A 17,704-nucleotide genomic window follows, 5' to 3' on the forward strand; every position below is an offset into this window, starting at 1 on the left:
TTCCCACTCGATATCAAGGATTCCTCCACGCTAACTCGATCTAACTGTTGCAATTATGAATCATCTGACGGAGCCATAAGTTATGATCTTCAATGACCACTAATGAAGGCTGTCTAGCAGTTAAAATATCAAAGCAGCATATATCAGCTCACTTTAGAGCACAGGATAGACTTCCAGTGTTGCACTTCTCCTGTATTTATGATATACTGTAAATTACGTCCCAGCTGCCTCCAGCACGGCCAGCCCTGCACCCCGAGTCAGACACCAGGTTTTAATAACCACTGCTGACAATCTTTTGATCGCTGGGGGCGAGGGGGGGGGAGGTGCAGATGAAAGGCCCGGCCGCCTGCTGCAGGCAATCTGCTCAGTCAAAACAAAGGGAACTTCAGAGGGAGACAGAGATGCATCAGGTGTTAATCCCAAATGAACAGGGAGGGGTGCTGCTGATGGACTTCAGGCTAAAACCAGGGAGCGCCAGCAAACGGGCTCATCCAGGACACACCAAGAAGAGAAAGGTGCTAATAGCCAGGCACAAAATGCTTTGATTTGGAAACTCAAAGCTCTGGAATCTCTTTATAGGATCCTTCGACGTTTCTTTAACTCAATCATGCAACAATCTGATATTTCAAATACGCTGTATGCAATGCATGTCTGGCACTGAGAACAAGTGCTCTTATTCAGAAATGGCCTTGTAATAATCTGCTAGAGGAAGATGAAAAACAAATTTTCTGAGCTCTGAAAAGAGTGGACAAGACAACAATGAAAAGGGAATGGGAAAAACCTCTAACATGGAGCAGGGTTGGTCTGGACTTAACAAAGGTCATATCTAACTTGGGTCTGAATGAGAACATATTAATAACACCAGTGTTGTCATAAATCCAGGCTCTCACTACCTGCCCTCAGACATTTAATAAAACATGTGTTTGGCAGGAGAAGTCTAGGCATGATGGGGCAACAACAAGAAAAACCTGGTTTGGGGACTACAGAAAGAACTATTGCTGCTCTTTCTTTAGTGTTCAATTTCTTCACAGGGAAATAAAGAGAAAGAGGCCTGGGGAATTACCTGCCTTCCTCTATTTTGCTTTTCTTCAGTAATCCAAGTGTCTAACCATCATTTTCTCTGCATTAGAATCACAGAGCGGCTTGGGTTGGAAGAGACCTCGAGGATCATCAAGTTCCAGCCCCCCTGCCATAGGGATTAGCTTAAACCTTCCTTTACTTTTTTCTGTTGCTTCATTCCTTTTAACAGATTTCTCTGTAGATTTCTTCAGAAACCACAACAGCTCTGACAAGAACACAACAAGTAACATCACATCACTTCAAATCCCTTCTTACAGCCACAGGAAGCGTTTACTTGGGGTCTTACAGTCCAGTGTGAAACTTCCATAGTCAAAAATCTTGAAATAAATATCTCTCAGATAGAGATACTTCGAATCAAGGAGAATATTTCCAAAGCTCTCATAAACAAAAGAAGATGCAAGTAGAAAAACCCAGCACTCACAGGGTCAGCAAGACCCAACTGCACAAACCTCCCAGGTGCCAAATGAAAGCTGTTTGATGGGGCTGGGGGCAACGGGGGAGAGAAGGGTTGAGTTAATACTTGAAACCTGTTTCAGACGCTGTGTCTCATGCACATACAATGATAATTGTTACTGCTTGAAACAAAATGTGGAGTTGATGAGCAGAAGGCTTTTCTTCACCGTGGAAGCTGGCAGCACGTCTCCAGCCGCCCTCGGCCTCTCGACAGCACAGGTGTTGGGATAACCAGTTCCTCGTGGGTGTTTTTCCACCTTTAAAAATGAATTATTTTTTCAATTGGGCAAGCAAGCTAACACAGCCAATCTGTCTTGAGAGAGGAACAAGGTGTTGGATTCCTGACAACCAGTGATACGCATTCTTTCATAACATTTTACTCAAAGTTTAAAAAAAAACCAACAAAAAACAGCCAAGCTTACTTCTTCCTACTCCTTTCATCTAGTTCATAGATCTTAGATATCAGTTCAGAAAACTGCAGATATACAACAAATGTCAGTTTGCTGACTGAACACTTAGCTTCAAGAGCATTAGTATGACTCCAACTGATTACACTGCTCTTCGGCCACCACAGAACCATTGAATTCTCAGGCTGGAAAAGACCTTCAAGATCAACAAGTCCAAGCACAATCAACCCACTGCTGAACATTCAGGGATTGTGACTCAACCACCACCCCTGGGGAGCCCATTCCAGTGCTTAACAACTCTTTCTGTAAAGTTTTCCCTGATATCCAACCTAAACCTTCACTGGAGCATCTTGAGGCCGTTTCCTCTTGCCCCGTCACCAGTGAGAAGAGACCAGCCCCACTATCACTGCAATCACCTTTCAGATATTTGAAGAGAGCAATAAGGTTTCCCCTCCACACTAACAACTGTTCATTGGGCATGGATCAATTTGGTTCATCTCCCGGGTTCCAAGTAGTGCTGATTAACCCTTTCTTGTAAGAACAACTGTGACAATGCTGGCTTCAGGTGATGCCAGCAATCCGTGGCATCACCTACGTGCAGTGGAGCAGGATTTCAAAGAGTTGCTGTATTTGTACAACATAATCCCAGGATGGCTAGGGTGAGAAGGGACATTTGAAGGTAATCTGGTCCAGCCCCTGCTCCAGCATGGCCGCCTGGAGCAGGCAGTGTACACACCTGAATACATCAATTATGGATACCCCAGCAGGACCTCCTCCTCATACTCCCTCACAAAACTTAAGAAACGTACAAAATGATCATAAAGTATGACAAAAATTTAGAGTGTTTTAAGAAGTGCCTTAACCAGCACTGCATGACTTTATAATGAAAATATACTATATCCACTCACTTCAGTCGACTTTCTTCGGAAGAGAAGGCAATAAGTATTTATGTAAGTAGGCTTATTAAATCTCTAGCATTCATTAAGCTGCTCTGTGAGAAGTGGTCTATCAAGTCATTACAGAACAGCAAAATATCAAAGTTGAAAGCTACAATTATCCCTTCATCAGTGTACAGATAGAAAGAGGATTAAAGCCAGGAGAGAAGGCTGCTCTAGTTTGGTTTGGGTCTAGTGCCCATCTCAAGCACACAAATGTTTATGGCTGATAATACAAAAGATGATATTCAGGTCCACGAGCTAGCAGCTAACTCAGATCCTGAATTCCTCCATTTTTTAAACACCAAACCTGTCCTTCCCACCCACTGATGCTGCACTCCTATGGGATCATGGCTGTCAGGAGAGGCTGACATCAAAAGCTAAAGGCAGCCATCAGATCAGACCCTGAAGGGACAGGGACATGAACTGCCCTCAGATTTGTTCTCTCATTCTGACGAACATATTTACCAGGGTTCGTGTTTTCAGCTCTCCAGCTTCAGCTAAGACATTCAGTCTGCTTCCTTTCCAAGCTGCCATCAGTCAAATCCAACCACATCATTTTATCTCTCAGTTACTAAATTCAAACCGTTTTAAACATCCTGCTTTCATCTTTATAGCTCCCTCCCACTTTTTAACCATGCTGCAGTTACAGAAGAATGTACTTGACATATAAAACGCGCATGTGATTCTTTTAACATTTTAATGCCATGTATTGTGTTGTAAACATCCCCTCACGTTCTCTCTCTTTCCCTATAAATCAGAGGCTGGTATCTTAGAAGTCTCAAAAGTGACATGTTTTCTCCTCAATATAAACGTAAGACTCCACTCCTTGAAACTTGAGTCAGATTTCAAAAATCATCAAAAAAAGAGCAACCCAGAGCTAAGAAACAGCAGCAGATGATCAGCTACCTTAATATTCTTTTCTCCCACTCCATTTCGATGACACAATACGCAGACATACACAGTGTGATGTAAGTCTCACCAAGCTATCACAAAACCAACGTTTTGATTACTCTTTGTTGTCACTTGTGTGGAACAATGTAAAAACAAAATACCTTCTTCTGCATCTATACTGGTAAAGGATGCCAAAGTAGTTGGGAACACGGGTATTTCTATAGAGTGAAACGCTAGGAATGTTTTATTCACCATTAACATGCAGTACTTTACTAGATGAAATCCCACAACACTGCAATTAATAAGACAGGTCTCTTATAAGTGGAGTCCTGGTGCATTTGGCTGTCTTCATAGCATTAGAAAGAAAATATGCTTCAAGCTCTTCCTTGGTAAATAAATTAGTGTTTTATCTTTTTAATTAAAACCACTGTAAAATGCCAGTTACAAAAAGAAAGAACACCAATAGAGAACACCTGTCCAAAATAATTTCCAGTTGCTTTTATGCTGGAAAAAGAAGGATTGCCATTAGAAAAAAAAAAAGAAAGACAGAAGAGGAAAGCAGTTTGAGCAGGTGGGACTGAAATGTGGTGACATGTTGTAGTACAATAGCGAAGGGCTGAAGGATATAACGCAGTGTTGCGTGATGTGGAAGAAAACTGGGGACCACTGGATTAGCAGGCCACTAAAATGCTAGATGAGGTGAGACGTACAGCTCTGAAGTATTGTGATGGAAAGAAGTGAGGCAGAGGCAGCACTGCTGGTAGCAGACAAGAGAAACAAAACACCCCCTATCCTCAGTACCTCCAGCAGGAATTAACTCCCACATCAGCCCTCAACATGACACTGCATTCTCAAGACCCAACACTGGTTCCAGGAAAGCCAATGGATCCTCTGATACGTACCCAGATCATCAGAATGTACTACATCTTCCACAAGCCCATTTCACCCTAATATCTCTAATATGAACTACTGCAGAGTGCTCCTCTTGAAATTTTGTAAATCAGAGTTCTAGAGTGACTTTGGTGGAAAACATAAACCACGCTTCCTGCTAATGCAAGCTCAAGCTTGGATGCTTTTTGTCTGCATTTTTCAGGATAATGTCCAACAACTCTTTCACTGTCATTTGTAATCAATAAATAAAAATAGATCCGTTTCTAAAATAGTTAACCAGTTACACAGAACCACTGTGAAAACATACTACTTCTACTTGCATCAGAAAGTACAGCCTGAAGTTATGAGTTACAAAGGAAACTCGTTTCTAAGTGCCATTGGTTGACAGTGACCCCGACTAGGCTTCTACTGGCCATCGAAAAGTACAGTGCCACCAACTCCCAACATTCATTAGGACACTGAAGGTGGGGTAAGAAGCTGCACTCTGGTACATTTTTGTGACATTCCAGCTTTTGTGGTTAGACAAAAGAAAACACGTTTAGAGAATGGCATGCACCAATCCTAAAACGAGAGGGCAAGTGATAATTAAAAGATTATTTTACAGCATTTCCTTAAAACACAAAAAACCCACAAACCATGACCCCCTGCTCTCTGTGCAGCCCCACTTCCCCCCAGCAATCCCCACGCAGCCAACTTCAGCTCAGTCCGAAGGGCAGACCTGACCCAGCTCCCACCACGCTGTGCCCATACGGCCAAGAGAAAGAAAAAAGCACAACAAACCCCAGAATTTCAGCGTTCAGAAGTTCCTAACTGTGCTTCCATGAGTATGATGGAATCTCTACTGCATTTTCACAGGATCAAGTTCTTCACATCCTGTCCTAAATCACGGGGAGGAATCTGACACAATCAACACGCTGCCTTCCCACGGCATACTTGGGGGGGCTGTAAATTGCAAAGGCAGATTCATCAGGGAAATGAGGGGTGGGAAAGACGAGTTGCCCTTAAAGATGCACAGATTTATTGAGATGCGGGAAGCGGAAAGAGGTTATCATATAAAGAGGTCCTTGAGGGACAGCGAGGAGCAGCGAGGGAAACATGAGTCATGAGCTGCCAGGGAAGGGGATGTGTGCTGGGAGCAATGGACAGAGCAAAGTAGCAATAAAAGGAAGTTCCGAGCCAAAAGTGCTTTCCCAGAGGTCAAGACACACACCCCAGCTTACAGTATTTATTGAAAATTAAATTCCCAGCCCATTCAGACACAAACAGCACCAATAGCAACGTCGGGAAAGGGATAATCATCGACTGAAAGGTTCTATTGATAAACAAGGTCATAAACCACAGCTGTTTTCTTTTGCTTTGTTACCAACTCTGCTTTGTTTTCCTTAGTAAGAGTAGCTGCCTTGAAGGCCTGTCTAAATAGCCAAGTAAGTGACTAAAAAAAAGGCGAGGGTGCAAATTTAAAGCACTCAGCTCTGATTGTGGAGGGGAGGCTGAGAGGCTGCAATAAGCCTCCTTGCATAAGAGCACACTGCCAGCTGTCCCTGCTGCGAGACAGCACTGAGTAAATGGCAAATTAAGGGACCCAAGCACAAAACTATCACACTCCTACTTTTCCCTTCCCATCCCAAACTCCAAATCATGGCGTGGGCTTCCTGGTACTCATAAATATCTCAAGAGTTCAAAAAGCAAGAGGTTAAAAAGGCTATCAAAGTATCAGGCAGTACATGGAAGCCATAGAGAAGGAAAAAAAAAATCAGTATTTTGTGCAAGATTATCATCTGTAGGAAGATGCATCTGAATCTCAAGAATGACATATTACACAAGAGCCTCTGAACAAGAATTTCCTTTTGAGTCCAGCAGCATCTAGGTCAAAAGGCAAAGTAAATACAATAGTAAATACAACAGTAAATATTTCAAAGGATTGATAGGTCACAAAACAAATCCTATTTATCCGGACCTCCCTTTGTGAAAAATACGCCAAATGCATCCTGCATAAAGCACAGTGTGACTGTCTTAAAATTATTTTTCAAGGGTACTTAAGTGTCTTCACCCAAATATTTCCAAGGCACTAGAAAAAAAAAACCAACAAACAAAAAACAGCACGCGTCCTTTTTGGAGAGCAGACACAAGACTTGCTGCCTTCCCTAATTCTTGACAAGCAGCACCATCTGCTCTTATCTGAGTCAGAACAGGAGGTTTGTTACAAGTGCAACCACAAAGAGTACAGCAGGTGTCAACACCTGAGGTGTTACAGGGCTTAAGCATCAAGGAAGCCAACTCAGGAGGGGTGTCTGCAGGACAGCAAAGCTCCATGCTCTGCTCCACCAGAGGCATCCCAGCACTCAAGACTCCAGGTAATTGCTGAATCCTCAAAGTGCTAGAGAAGGTGTCACTGGCACTTCTTTTTCAGGCCTTATTTTCCACTCTGTACCAAAAGTTCACTAGTTCAGTTCTCCTCTGGGACTTTGGAGGAGCCTAAGAGACTTTGCCATCCAGCTGGGCTGCAGAAGAGCTAAAAGATCAGCATCAAGTTGCACAGGCACCTCCGCATATGAAAGGAAGCCCAAGCTCAGGCAGCTATCACATCTGCAGCATGACACAGCTCCCCAAGACTGAGACTTTCAATTTGTTTTAGAGATGTACAAGAGATATCCCAATTCCAGGCTACCACTCAATTTTCTGCGTGCAAGCACAAACCCCACCAATGTCCCACTCAATGAACTAGCTGCTCTGAGCCTTCCCTCAGACAGATCCTGCAAGGTCATGCAATGCAGCATCCAGGCCCATCAGTCTGGAGCCCTGCTGGCTATTCCGATACTCCAATTACACCATTCTTCCTGTGTCATTTTCACTGATCCATGCATGGTATTATCAAGATAAACATTGTTATTGGGAGGCTTAAAACCTCATCAACTTGATTCTGAATAAACACACTGTGCCTAGCAACTGCACTTTAATTCACAGACACGTCGCCCTTTCGTGGTGTCAGTTTTAACAGCCCAGGGCTGGGGCTGAAGGCACAGCATGCCCTGCCATTCACTCACACACAGCAGCAATCCCAAAGCTAGGACACAGCAGCTCACAGAGGGGCCGAGGCACTGACCTGATTGATGGAGTTGGCAGCACAGGAAGCCAGGCCAGTTCCTAGAGAGGCGAGCAGGAAACAAGGCAGGTCAAACGGGACGGGAGCCATGGCAAAGCCAGCGGACGCCGTGCTCACCACCAGAGCTGCAAGACAAGCAAGAGCACACAGTTCAGGGCATCAACAAGAAATCATCTCCTTTATGCACACCACTAGTGTTAAGGTGTGTAATTCCTGTAAGAAGCCCAGTGCAGATTCACTTTTTATACCTTCTTTGGATCAAAGTAGCTCCAAGAACAAAGTCCTGTTAATGCCAACGCAGCCTAACAAAGGCAAAGATGGGAAGGAGAACAGTCTGGGATGAAATGAGAAACCTAGACCCATCAGCATATAATTAGAAGAAGTGAGAATAAAACCACTGTACTCTTTGCTTTATGGACTAATATAGTATCACACTGCCTCATATAACACATACACAAGACACATTTTTTCCAGTAGCCCACGTGCCATTGTGAAGCCTAACACAGAAGAAAAACAGTAAGGAAAATTGCAAGCTGAGATGCAACTTATGTCAAATAGCATAATTAGCAGGGACTCAAGCAGAGCACAAAACCAAGAGGCCGAGGATATGTAAAATACACCTTGTGCATTTATTAACCTTGCTGCACAAGCATTTGCTCACTGTTTCCATGGGACATGCCCACCTCAAGCAGAAGATACAATCACATCACTACACAGAGTTAGCAACACTTAAAGACTTCCACATTTCAGTGGATTAACAGAAATCCGGATCGATTTTGTCATCCAAAATTATAACTTCAGCACAGCACTGCAAATCACATCTTTACAAAGAAAGAAACCCAAGTTGCAGTCTTAATACTGTAATTACCTAAATAATAGGTCATATGAAACATGCATTTGGCAAGAAATTTTTCATTTTCTACCCTTTCTTAAGACTATAAAAGCCAGCACTTATTGAACTTCTTGCTTATGACCTTGAAACTTACAATCAAAAAATAATACAGTTATTAAACAAAGCAGTTAAAAAAAAAACGTATTGTGTGTAATTACATTCCAGACCTCAAATCAAAGGCATGCATTAAAGAATCAGAATATTCTTATCTTCCCAGTTCCTACAAAGCCTCCCATTTATCTGAAGTTAAGCGACAAATAAATAACCTTTGCTGACTGAAAATATTGGGATTATCTGCTGAGTGGTGTTACTTGAGATGAGAAAGTAAATGACATGGCAGAGACCCGTCAGCAAGGATGCACACGCACAGCACTGCTTTGCAGAACCATGCCTGCATAAGAATATTAGGATTTAATCATAAAACGACAGCGAAGATGACTTGCTGCTCATCAAAACTTTCCACTAAGTATTAAAATCCATCGGCAGCTGAATATTATGATAATAACGTATCCAGTATTGTTACAAACACCACTTAGCCTCGTGAGGGGTTCACAGGATGGCTGTTACACAAGCTGTCTGCGGGTGCAAGGCTCACAACAAGCAAAGCTCATGGCTTTGCCTCTCCACACCAGCACCTGGCTCCTCCCACAGCTCCTTTCAGCTGCTCCTCAGCCACCAGGAACCTGCGATGAAGATCCCTCCAAGCAGCTGTGAAATCACAGCAGAGCCTGTAATCCCCAGGCTCACTAACAGCCATGCAGGACTGTTGTTTCTGAGTGCTGCGCCCCATTTATTCAGGAGTCAGAGGCACGGCATCCTGCTTCCACACTGAACATCCTTCATAGCAGAGAAAGGAGAAAATATTAGACTCATTGGTTTACAACTGAGAGTTAAAAAAAAATACACCCCAAAGAGGATAGATAGTAAAACAGTGGCATTTGCATTACTAAGAGTGATTGCATTCATCTTTTGGCATAATAAATCACCCTTCCACTTCTAGACAAGAGTTTAATTAAAACTTATCTTAGAGAGCACTTCACACCAATTTATTACAGGAAAACACCAACTCATTTACTGAAGAGGAAAGGTGGAGCAGATTGGCAAACAGTGAGTGTAACACAACCACTACACTGACCTCACAGAAATCCTCACACGGTACAGCTACAGCGCTAATTAAAGTCCCAATTGATTTCTCTGGATTAATCTCAGCCAGTCGTTTCAGCACGACTTATCAGGATCCTGTTACAGAAAGGCTGTAGCACGTCCTCAGATGTAGCCAGCTCTACCAGGTACTTTGGTTGGCTAGGGCCATGCTCTGAGCACGAGGCTTGCTGCTCATCTCATTGCCTGGAGTTTGAATGCAACACATTGAGAGCAAATAAGAAAATGTTCTCTTTGCATGGAAAAGTTTATTTTCTTTTACTGTGGAAGCAATAATTTACTCTTCTACTTTCTTGGTGGAGGAAAAGTATATTTAACTGAGATCACATCAAGGGAATGAGGTCATTGACTGTTTGTTTTTTATTCTCTGTTAGTTTAGTGCTTTAGGGACTGAATTAACTTCACCTTATTATGGAATAGATGGAATCGATCCTTTCAAGATTTGTTGACGAGAGCTGGCATTATCTTCAAAAGGAAGCCAGGATTTAAACTTATGATCTCAACCTATTCCTAACTTTATGTCCTTTAAGCATCTTTACCAGAAATTAACAAGGCACTTTTGACTACAATTTCAATGTAAATGTAAAGAAAAATGTTAACACAATGGTGCAAAAAAAAAAAAAAAAAAAAAGGAAGAGTGAATAGTGATGTTTCCAGCATAAAAACACATCCAAAAGGTCTACAGCACACTGTATTCTTTGCATTCCTTTTCAGTTTCATTGTAATGTCATCTGCCTTTATGATCTCTGTATTTATAGCATGCAAATCACTGCACTGTACTTTGTTTACCTCCTATTAAAAAGTAGCCAAGCCAAAATAAATGGGTAGAAATCCAAAGCAAACCAATTCAGCTTTAGATTTCCTTTCTGTCCCCTCACTGATGATACACCAGCATACATGGAAGAACAAAAGCAAATGTATTTCTATTTTAATTGAGGACAGTTTCCTTGTTCTATTACAAGTCTTTAGGTACTCTTTCAAGGGACACTACCCTTCCAAAAGCTGATGGAATCCCTCAAGTTGTCACGCTTTGCTTTCAGGGAAGCTAAAGGCAGGGGAAGGCCTACCCACGTTTTGTTGCAGACCATAACTCACCCACTACAGACAGCCAAACTCCTGAAACAAACGTAAATTCAGGACAGCCATTTGAAACAAATCTTCACATCATCTCATATAAAATTCAACTGCAATAACACGGAGAGAACAGCACTCATCTCTCACTGTTAAAATGCATTGAAAGCCGCAATGATAGTTTATTTTTTCTTTCTTAAGTTCTCCTTGTTATTGCTAGTGAAGTATCACTATCAACCTTTGTTTCTTTGATAGGATAATAGTTACTGCTTTAATAACCAGAGAACAAGAACAACTTTGACAGGCCTATGAGCTATATTTAGCACCGAGAATACATGTAGACTAGTAACAGTCAATACAAGGAACACTGATAAATCTTTCTCAAAGTTTCTGGCTGTATTAAAGCTATAATTTAAAGAATAAATTCTGCTCTTGGTTGGAGCGGAAATGTACTGGAACTCCGCTAAAGCAAATGGAATTTTTTTTACTAGGTCAGCTGTGAGCAGATTTTTAGCCCGTGCACACACAAGCACCTTATTTAGTCACTACTTGGCAGCTCAGCAACGCTCAGAATCATTATGTAAAGCTGGATAACCATCATCTTCATTTTGCAAATAGGAGATGGACGCAGGGATGAAGCAGGGTGTTAATGATCACTGTGCAAGGCAGGAGCACACATCTCCACTCCTCATTTCCACTTCAGTTTGTCTGTGCAGGAGGATCACTACTACTACGCAGACACAAATCCATACATAAGCAATACATCTAATTACCTCTGACTGTTTTCTAGTAAATGAAATAGGATAATCTTCTTATAAGCAGATTTAAATAAAGAAGTGAGAACAATAGCACAGATTCCTCCAATTCTCACAAGAATTTTGGCCCCTGATTTGGGAACATCCAGATTTTCCTTCCTGAGGAAGGAGCTACCAATGATTAGATAGCAGTAGAACAACCCATAAATCTCTGCTTTAAAAAACAAACACCAAACAAATCCATAGGCTTCCTCAGGGAACTGATTCCACCAGCCCTGGAGTCAGATCGTAACACACAGCACCCAGGCAAGGACAAAGAACAACAGGTTTGATTCTGATCCAACCGTGCTAAACCCTGGAATGACACTAATAGAGATGACAAATGACCTCAGATTTATTAAGGTACAAACACCCCAAGGCTTGCCTTTTTGAACTCTCTCCTAATGTACAGATCATCGTAAGATCAGAGACAATTTACTCTCAGAGATTCTCACGTAATATGGATAGGATTCTGGGTTGAACCCTCTGAGATACAACCAAACATCATCTCACATCCTCAGGGACAGCAACACAGCAAAATAGACTTCAGAGAGTTCCCAGATTTCCTAGTGCTTGGAGAAATAATAATAGATTTAAATGGAAGCAAAACAGGGCTTGCATTGGATCCAACATGAAGCTTGTCAGCAGAAAGGACGGGAGCACACTGCAGCAGATCAAGCAGCAAAGCTGGGTATTTCCCATTCTTGGGTGGTTTTTAGAACAGAATAATATGAAGTCAGGAATGATACACCTGAAGTAGGTCCTACCATGAGAAAAACTAGCTTAGATGGCCTCCTGAAGTCACTTGAAGGCCTCTGTGACTCACAGATGCTGTGCGCACAGAACCAAAGCAAGAAACCCAGTCAAGAAGCCAGCCACTCCAGTGAGATATGAAAAGAGGCTTCTGTAATCAGAATAGAAAGGAAAAGTTCATTACATGTTAATAGATTAACTGTTCACATGTATTTTGAAAAAAATACTACCAAATTTCTAAAATGGCTTTGAAAAGCTAAGAGATAGATGTGCTTTGTAATGAGATGCTGTAAAATACAAAACTTCATGGGAAGGACTCTGGGTAAAAAAGCAAGCAGTTAACATACAACTGTGTAGAACAGTCATTAGATGAAAATTAATGTGTTTAAGAAGTCAAATGAAAATGTTTACTGTAGTATATTAAAGTATGGGATAAACAGCTGAAATATAGGGGCATTAGCATGCCTTTTCCAAGAACTACGGATTGGTATCATAGCAGCCACAGGAGAAACAAGAGCCAGGACCCAACGACTCCAGGCACAGCAGAGGGAGAGGAGCTACAGACACAGCCCCCTCCTCAATGAACTGGCAATGTAGATACAAACACCACAGCTGTTCAGAAATTAGCAGCTTCATTTGCAACTGTCTGACGACACACACCCACTTCTCAGACTCGCACTACACAACATGTTGTACCTCCAACCGGTTGTCATCACCAGGAGAGCAAAGTGCAAAGCAGCCCAGAGCACGGGAGCAACAAGGATGTGTTCACAAAGCACAGCTCTCTAAGGAGGACGCCCAGCGCTCTGCACACTGTGCCTTCATCACACTTCCCCCACGTTCAAAACCAAAGTTTAACTTCCCTGCACAGCTCACTTCAGTTCTCATCTGTGATCACAGAGGAAAACACAAAATGAATTTTGAGAGGATGAGACAGCCTGAAATACTTAACAGTGTGTTCACATTACGAAGGATTAGAATCACCATACTGCTGTACTTCTTTTTTATTTTTTCAGCTCCACGTGAACTTTGTGATAAAGCTGAAAACAATGAAATTTATAATTCTGAACACTTATCAGGCAGATGCATTCGTTTTCCAAGTGCCATGATGGTAAGAGACAGCTGTTCAGAGGGCAGCCAGCAGAGAATGTAGGATGGGAAAGGACAGAAGCCAAACCCAAAAAGGTAGATTACGTGACAAGTAATTAAAAGTTCCCTAATCATTTTTTATGGCAAAGGAATATAAACAACAATCTTTTTTCTGTTGGGAAGGCAGTTTCTAATGGCAGAGTCATATGAACTATAGTTTACATGAGGCAGGAGGGTATGGTAATAGCTAAGCTCATTTCCTTTCAAAGGTGAATTACAGTTCAGAATACAAACAAACACACTCTTTACTTCAGCAGCAGGAAAAGACAAGGGCATAAGGAAGTCCCACTTTAGCATAATGCACAGTTTGTTTTTTTGCTATTTTATACTTAAAAAGTATAAATAAAGAGCCTGCCAAAAACAACACAGAGGATATGAGATCTATCAGTATTCCATGGGTGAAATGAATTGAGTTGCAAAAATAAAAGTGACCTCAGAATCTATTTTTTCTTTAATAACAGAAATAAATAACTCAAAGACCTCAAATGCCATACACCGTACAGAATAAGTATTTGTCTACAAAATAACACAACTTGGATAAAAAACTAAAGCTATTTTCTAGCTCCACACATTACACCGAATATTTTTCCTTCTTGCCTCCTACACTCTCCTATGACCCAAAGGACCAGCACAGCTCTCTTCCTACAAACCTCTCTGCATCCAAAATCCAACTTATAGTTTTGTGCTCCTCGATTCTATAAAATATCCCTCATCCAAGAGGATCACAACATAAAGAGAGATTCACTTTTTCCTGCATCTTTATACCTTCTTAACAGCTGCAGTTTATCACCTTGGTTCCCTGACACATCTGAAGACAACTGACAATTTTGAACAAAATTAAATTCTGTAACCTTTACCCTCTCCAGCCTTCCAAGTAACACTAGACTTCAAACCAGAAAAAACATAGTTGCCTGCAATGTGGTCTTCAGCACTTAAAGAAGACCTACTAGAAGCTATTCTGAAGTTCGGTGGCAACAGTGAGGCCAAAGAAAGTATCATGTAAAACTATTTTCTCCAGGAAAAAAAAAGAGATTCTCCTCCCACCTTACTACAGTACTTGAGACTCCTGTTCTGAGAAGCACTGCTGTGGCACTGAGCTCCTACATATTATCTGTGGTGAGCACTACAGAAACAAAATACTGCCAAGAATTTAAAAGCACAAGGAGGAAAATATCAGTATCACGCAGAAAGAAAAGAGGATAATTCTGATTGCACATGTCACAAAGCTGCTGCAAAATTTGAAGTACAATAAACCTGAGAACTGATGAATGAGTCAGTAAGAGTGTTATATGCCTACATTTGAAATTATCGAGGCTATTAAGTAAAAAGAACACATTACAGTATCAAACATTTGCCATTCCTCAAGTCCACTAACTCAAATGTTTACCAGCAAGAAAAAAAGACACCTTGAGCTTTTTTTTTTTTTTTTAAATAGCAAGGAGGAACATTTGGACAAACAGACAAGATCAGTTTAGTCAAGTCCAAAACATGGCGTGTCTCACCAACGCTGAGAACTAGAAGGTTTCTTCAGTGGAGAAAAGTGTAAACAGCCATTGTGCACTGTATGTGACCACTACAATATCACCATGGAAAAACAAGGCTGAAAACACAGAAGAAAAATCAATTCCTAATCCAGTTCTACGTTATATTTTTGTATCAGCATTCACTTACAATCCCAAAAAGCTAGCTGATGATATAATGCAAGCTTTTCCTTGAGATAAATAAATTCAATGGGCAAAGAAATACTTGCTTTGAATTATTTTTTCCTGCACATATTTGATGGAGTTGACTCACGTGCTTGTCACTGAATTGGAAGCTATCACAGAAAAACATACACAGTACCATTAACCTTGGGGATTAAGGGAGTTACACTAGATGATCTGGGGGTTGGACTAGATGATCTCTAGAGGTCCCTTCCAACCCCTCCAATTCTGTGATTGTGTGAATGTGGCAGAGAACTATAAATGCCAAAAAGGATGCACAGAAGTGAAAAAATAACCAGTAGTACCTGTAAGCTTAATTTTGGACAAACGTGCCAGAATTCCTGGCAAATCATCCAGCCTCAGCTTCATTTCTTTCCATTGTCTTTCTTCTTTGGATTCTGCTGTTAGTGGCACGGCTGGGTCTCTCATTTCTGCAGCTGACTGAATTTTTCTCAACTCATTTCTGTTTGACATCTCAGACAAAGGTTGATGAACAGGTGAAATTGGTGCAATCTTGTGTATAACCTTTCTTTCTTGATCCAATTGACTCTCACGGAATGGAGACACAATTGAATCTGACTTCGGTTTCACTTGTTGGCTGAGGTCTCTGTTGTACTGTGTTACATACTAGATAGAATGATAAATTTTAAGATAGTTAATTAAAAAGATGTTTTTGTCAACTTCACAGTGCTATTATCACCAACGTTACTGCTACATTATTATTCTCAATGATAATTACTTCCTATGACGACATGACTGAGTTAGCCTGAAATTCACATTTACCTTATGGGTCAAAAAAGTTACTTAAGTTGGACAACAAACAAAAAAGGCATCTTTTCATTTCACAACTGTCTCAATGACATTTACTTAACCTTGAAGAACTGCTTCTAAACAAGCAACACTTCCCTTTGTACTTTCAACAGCAAACTTTTCTTGATTCATCTTTAACAGCACCAGACAGCATCATCTGATTTATGAATGATTAATTCAGATGTATGCAAAGAGGTACATGTAGGTTTGTAACAACTCCAGCCCCACAAATTATCTTCTGAGCATTTTAACAAATAATAACTGTAAAATTAATTCAATTTCCTGCTTCCCAGGAAGAGATAAGTACCATACTCCACAGGCACAAAAGCTCCCTGTCAGGAGAGGCCATACTGCAGCACACAGCATTATCCTCGCTGCAGCAGGCCTTCTTCAACTTCAAATGTTTCAGACCCCAATTGCTTAACCCCGCAATGCAGAAAAGGAGATGCTTGCACTTGCCTGAGCTGGCCAAATATGACAAATATATATATATATATATTTAAACTAATCTTTGGTTTAACTCACCACATGAAACAAAACTACTTAAAGAATAGGAAACATAGGATAAACACATTCAATGACTTACCATTCGTTTGAGAAAGTTGAAGTACTGAAATGTAATCAGTCTGTCATTAGCCACACGGCACAGGTGCACAAACTGGCATGGTGCTTGCCGGATTCCTGCTTTCTTCAGGTGCCAGACAAATATTCCTATTGAAAAGAAAGAAGAGAACATCAGGTTTCAGTTCCTCCTCTTGCCTGTAACTCTCAGCATGCAGTGTGTCACCCGATGGGACACTGCATCACAAGAAATGAGAACCAGGCTGCTGGGAGGGGAGAGACATATCAGAGGAGCCCCAATGGGTGCACCAAAAGCACAGGGCACGCAGCTTCACTTTCAGATTCATCCACCCCGCACTGACAAGCACTGCTAAACTCGTCTCCTTCCACCTGCACTCCACAACCATCTCAAATACAAACAGTGCTCGAAGAAAGCAGATGGCACCAGATAGGACGCTCGCACCGAGGCCTGTGAGCGTACGTTATTAGCCGGCATTTAATGAACACGAGAATGGGGTCACACAGAAACGCTACAGAGTGACACGACCCCGAAAGGCAGAACCGACCCCGAAAAGCAGAACCAGCCCCGGCCGCTCCCACAGCAGCCGGGACAGCGGGGGAGCACACCTCGCACCCCCAACCCAGCCCTCCCGCTGCCCCCAGACCTACCACACCACCGGCCCCGGTCCCGCCCTGCCCACGGTACCTGCCAGCGCCTGTGGCGGGCTGCAGCAGCGGGCAGCCCTCATGACCGCGCCGCCGCTCCCGCCGCCCTTTCCTCTCACCGCCTGGGCGCCGCCATGTTGCCCTGTCTGACCTCTACACGTCTTCCGGGTCGCCACTTCCGGTTGGGGATGGGGGCGGCTGTGTGAGGGGGTGTGGGGTTTTCGTGGCGGGCTCTGACTCCTCAATGCGAAGGAGCGGCCCGGAGCGGCGCGTCATCGGCGGTTTGCAGTTAAAACCCTCAATTAATGTAGTATCTGTGACCGCGGGACGGTGTCATGGGGGAAATCACACCTGGTGCTTATAAGAACTTGTACAACATCA

At 42.2% G+C, this 17,704-nt stretch overlaps 1 protein-coding gene across 2 annotated transcripts in view; it reads right to left on the minus strand.

Moving 5' to 3' along the window:
• The window catches only part of LOC136047833 (protoheme IX farnesyltransferase, mitochondrial), a 92,847-nt gene extending 75,379 nt beyond the window's left edge, over positions 1 to 17,468 (minus strand). For both annotated transcript variants that reach the window (XM_065735134.1, XM_065735135.1), the window contains exons 1-4: positions 17,364 to 17,468; positions 16,683 to 16,807; positions 15,592 to 15,913; positions 7,764 to 7,888 (exon numbers count right to left, since the gene is read on the minus strand). In XM_065735134.1, the coding sequence (XP_065591206.1) occupies positions 7,764 to 7,888; positions 15,592 to 15,913; positions 16,683 to 16,807; positions 17,364 to 17,406 (615 nt within the window). In that variant the 5' untranslated portion in view covers positions 17,407 to 17,468. The remainder of the gene's footprint in view (positions 1 to 7,763; positions 7,889 to 15,591; positions 15,914 to 16,682; positions 16,808 to 17,363) is intronic.
• Between the last annotated feature and the right edge of the window lie 236 nt (positions 17,469 to 17,704).

The sequence above is a fragment of the Cyrtonyx montezumae genome, unplaced genomic scaffold (genome assembly GCF_038088225.1).
Source record: "Cyrtonyx montezumae isolate F1298 unplaced genomic scaffold, pur_monq_1.0 scaffold_19, whole genome shotgun sequence".
In the NCBI taxonomy this organism is placed as follows: Eukaryota; Metazoa; Chordata; class Aves; order Galliformes; family Odontophoridae; genus Cyrtonyx; species Cyrtonyx montezumae.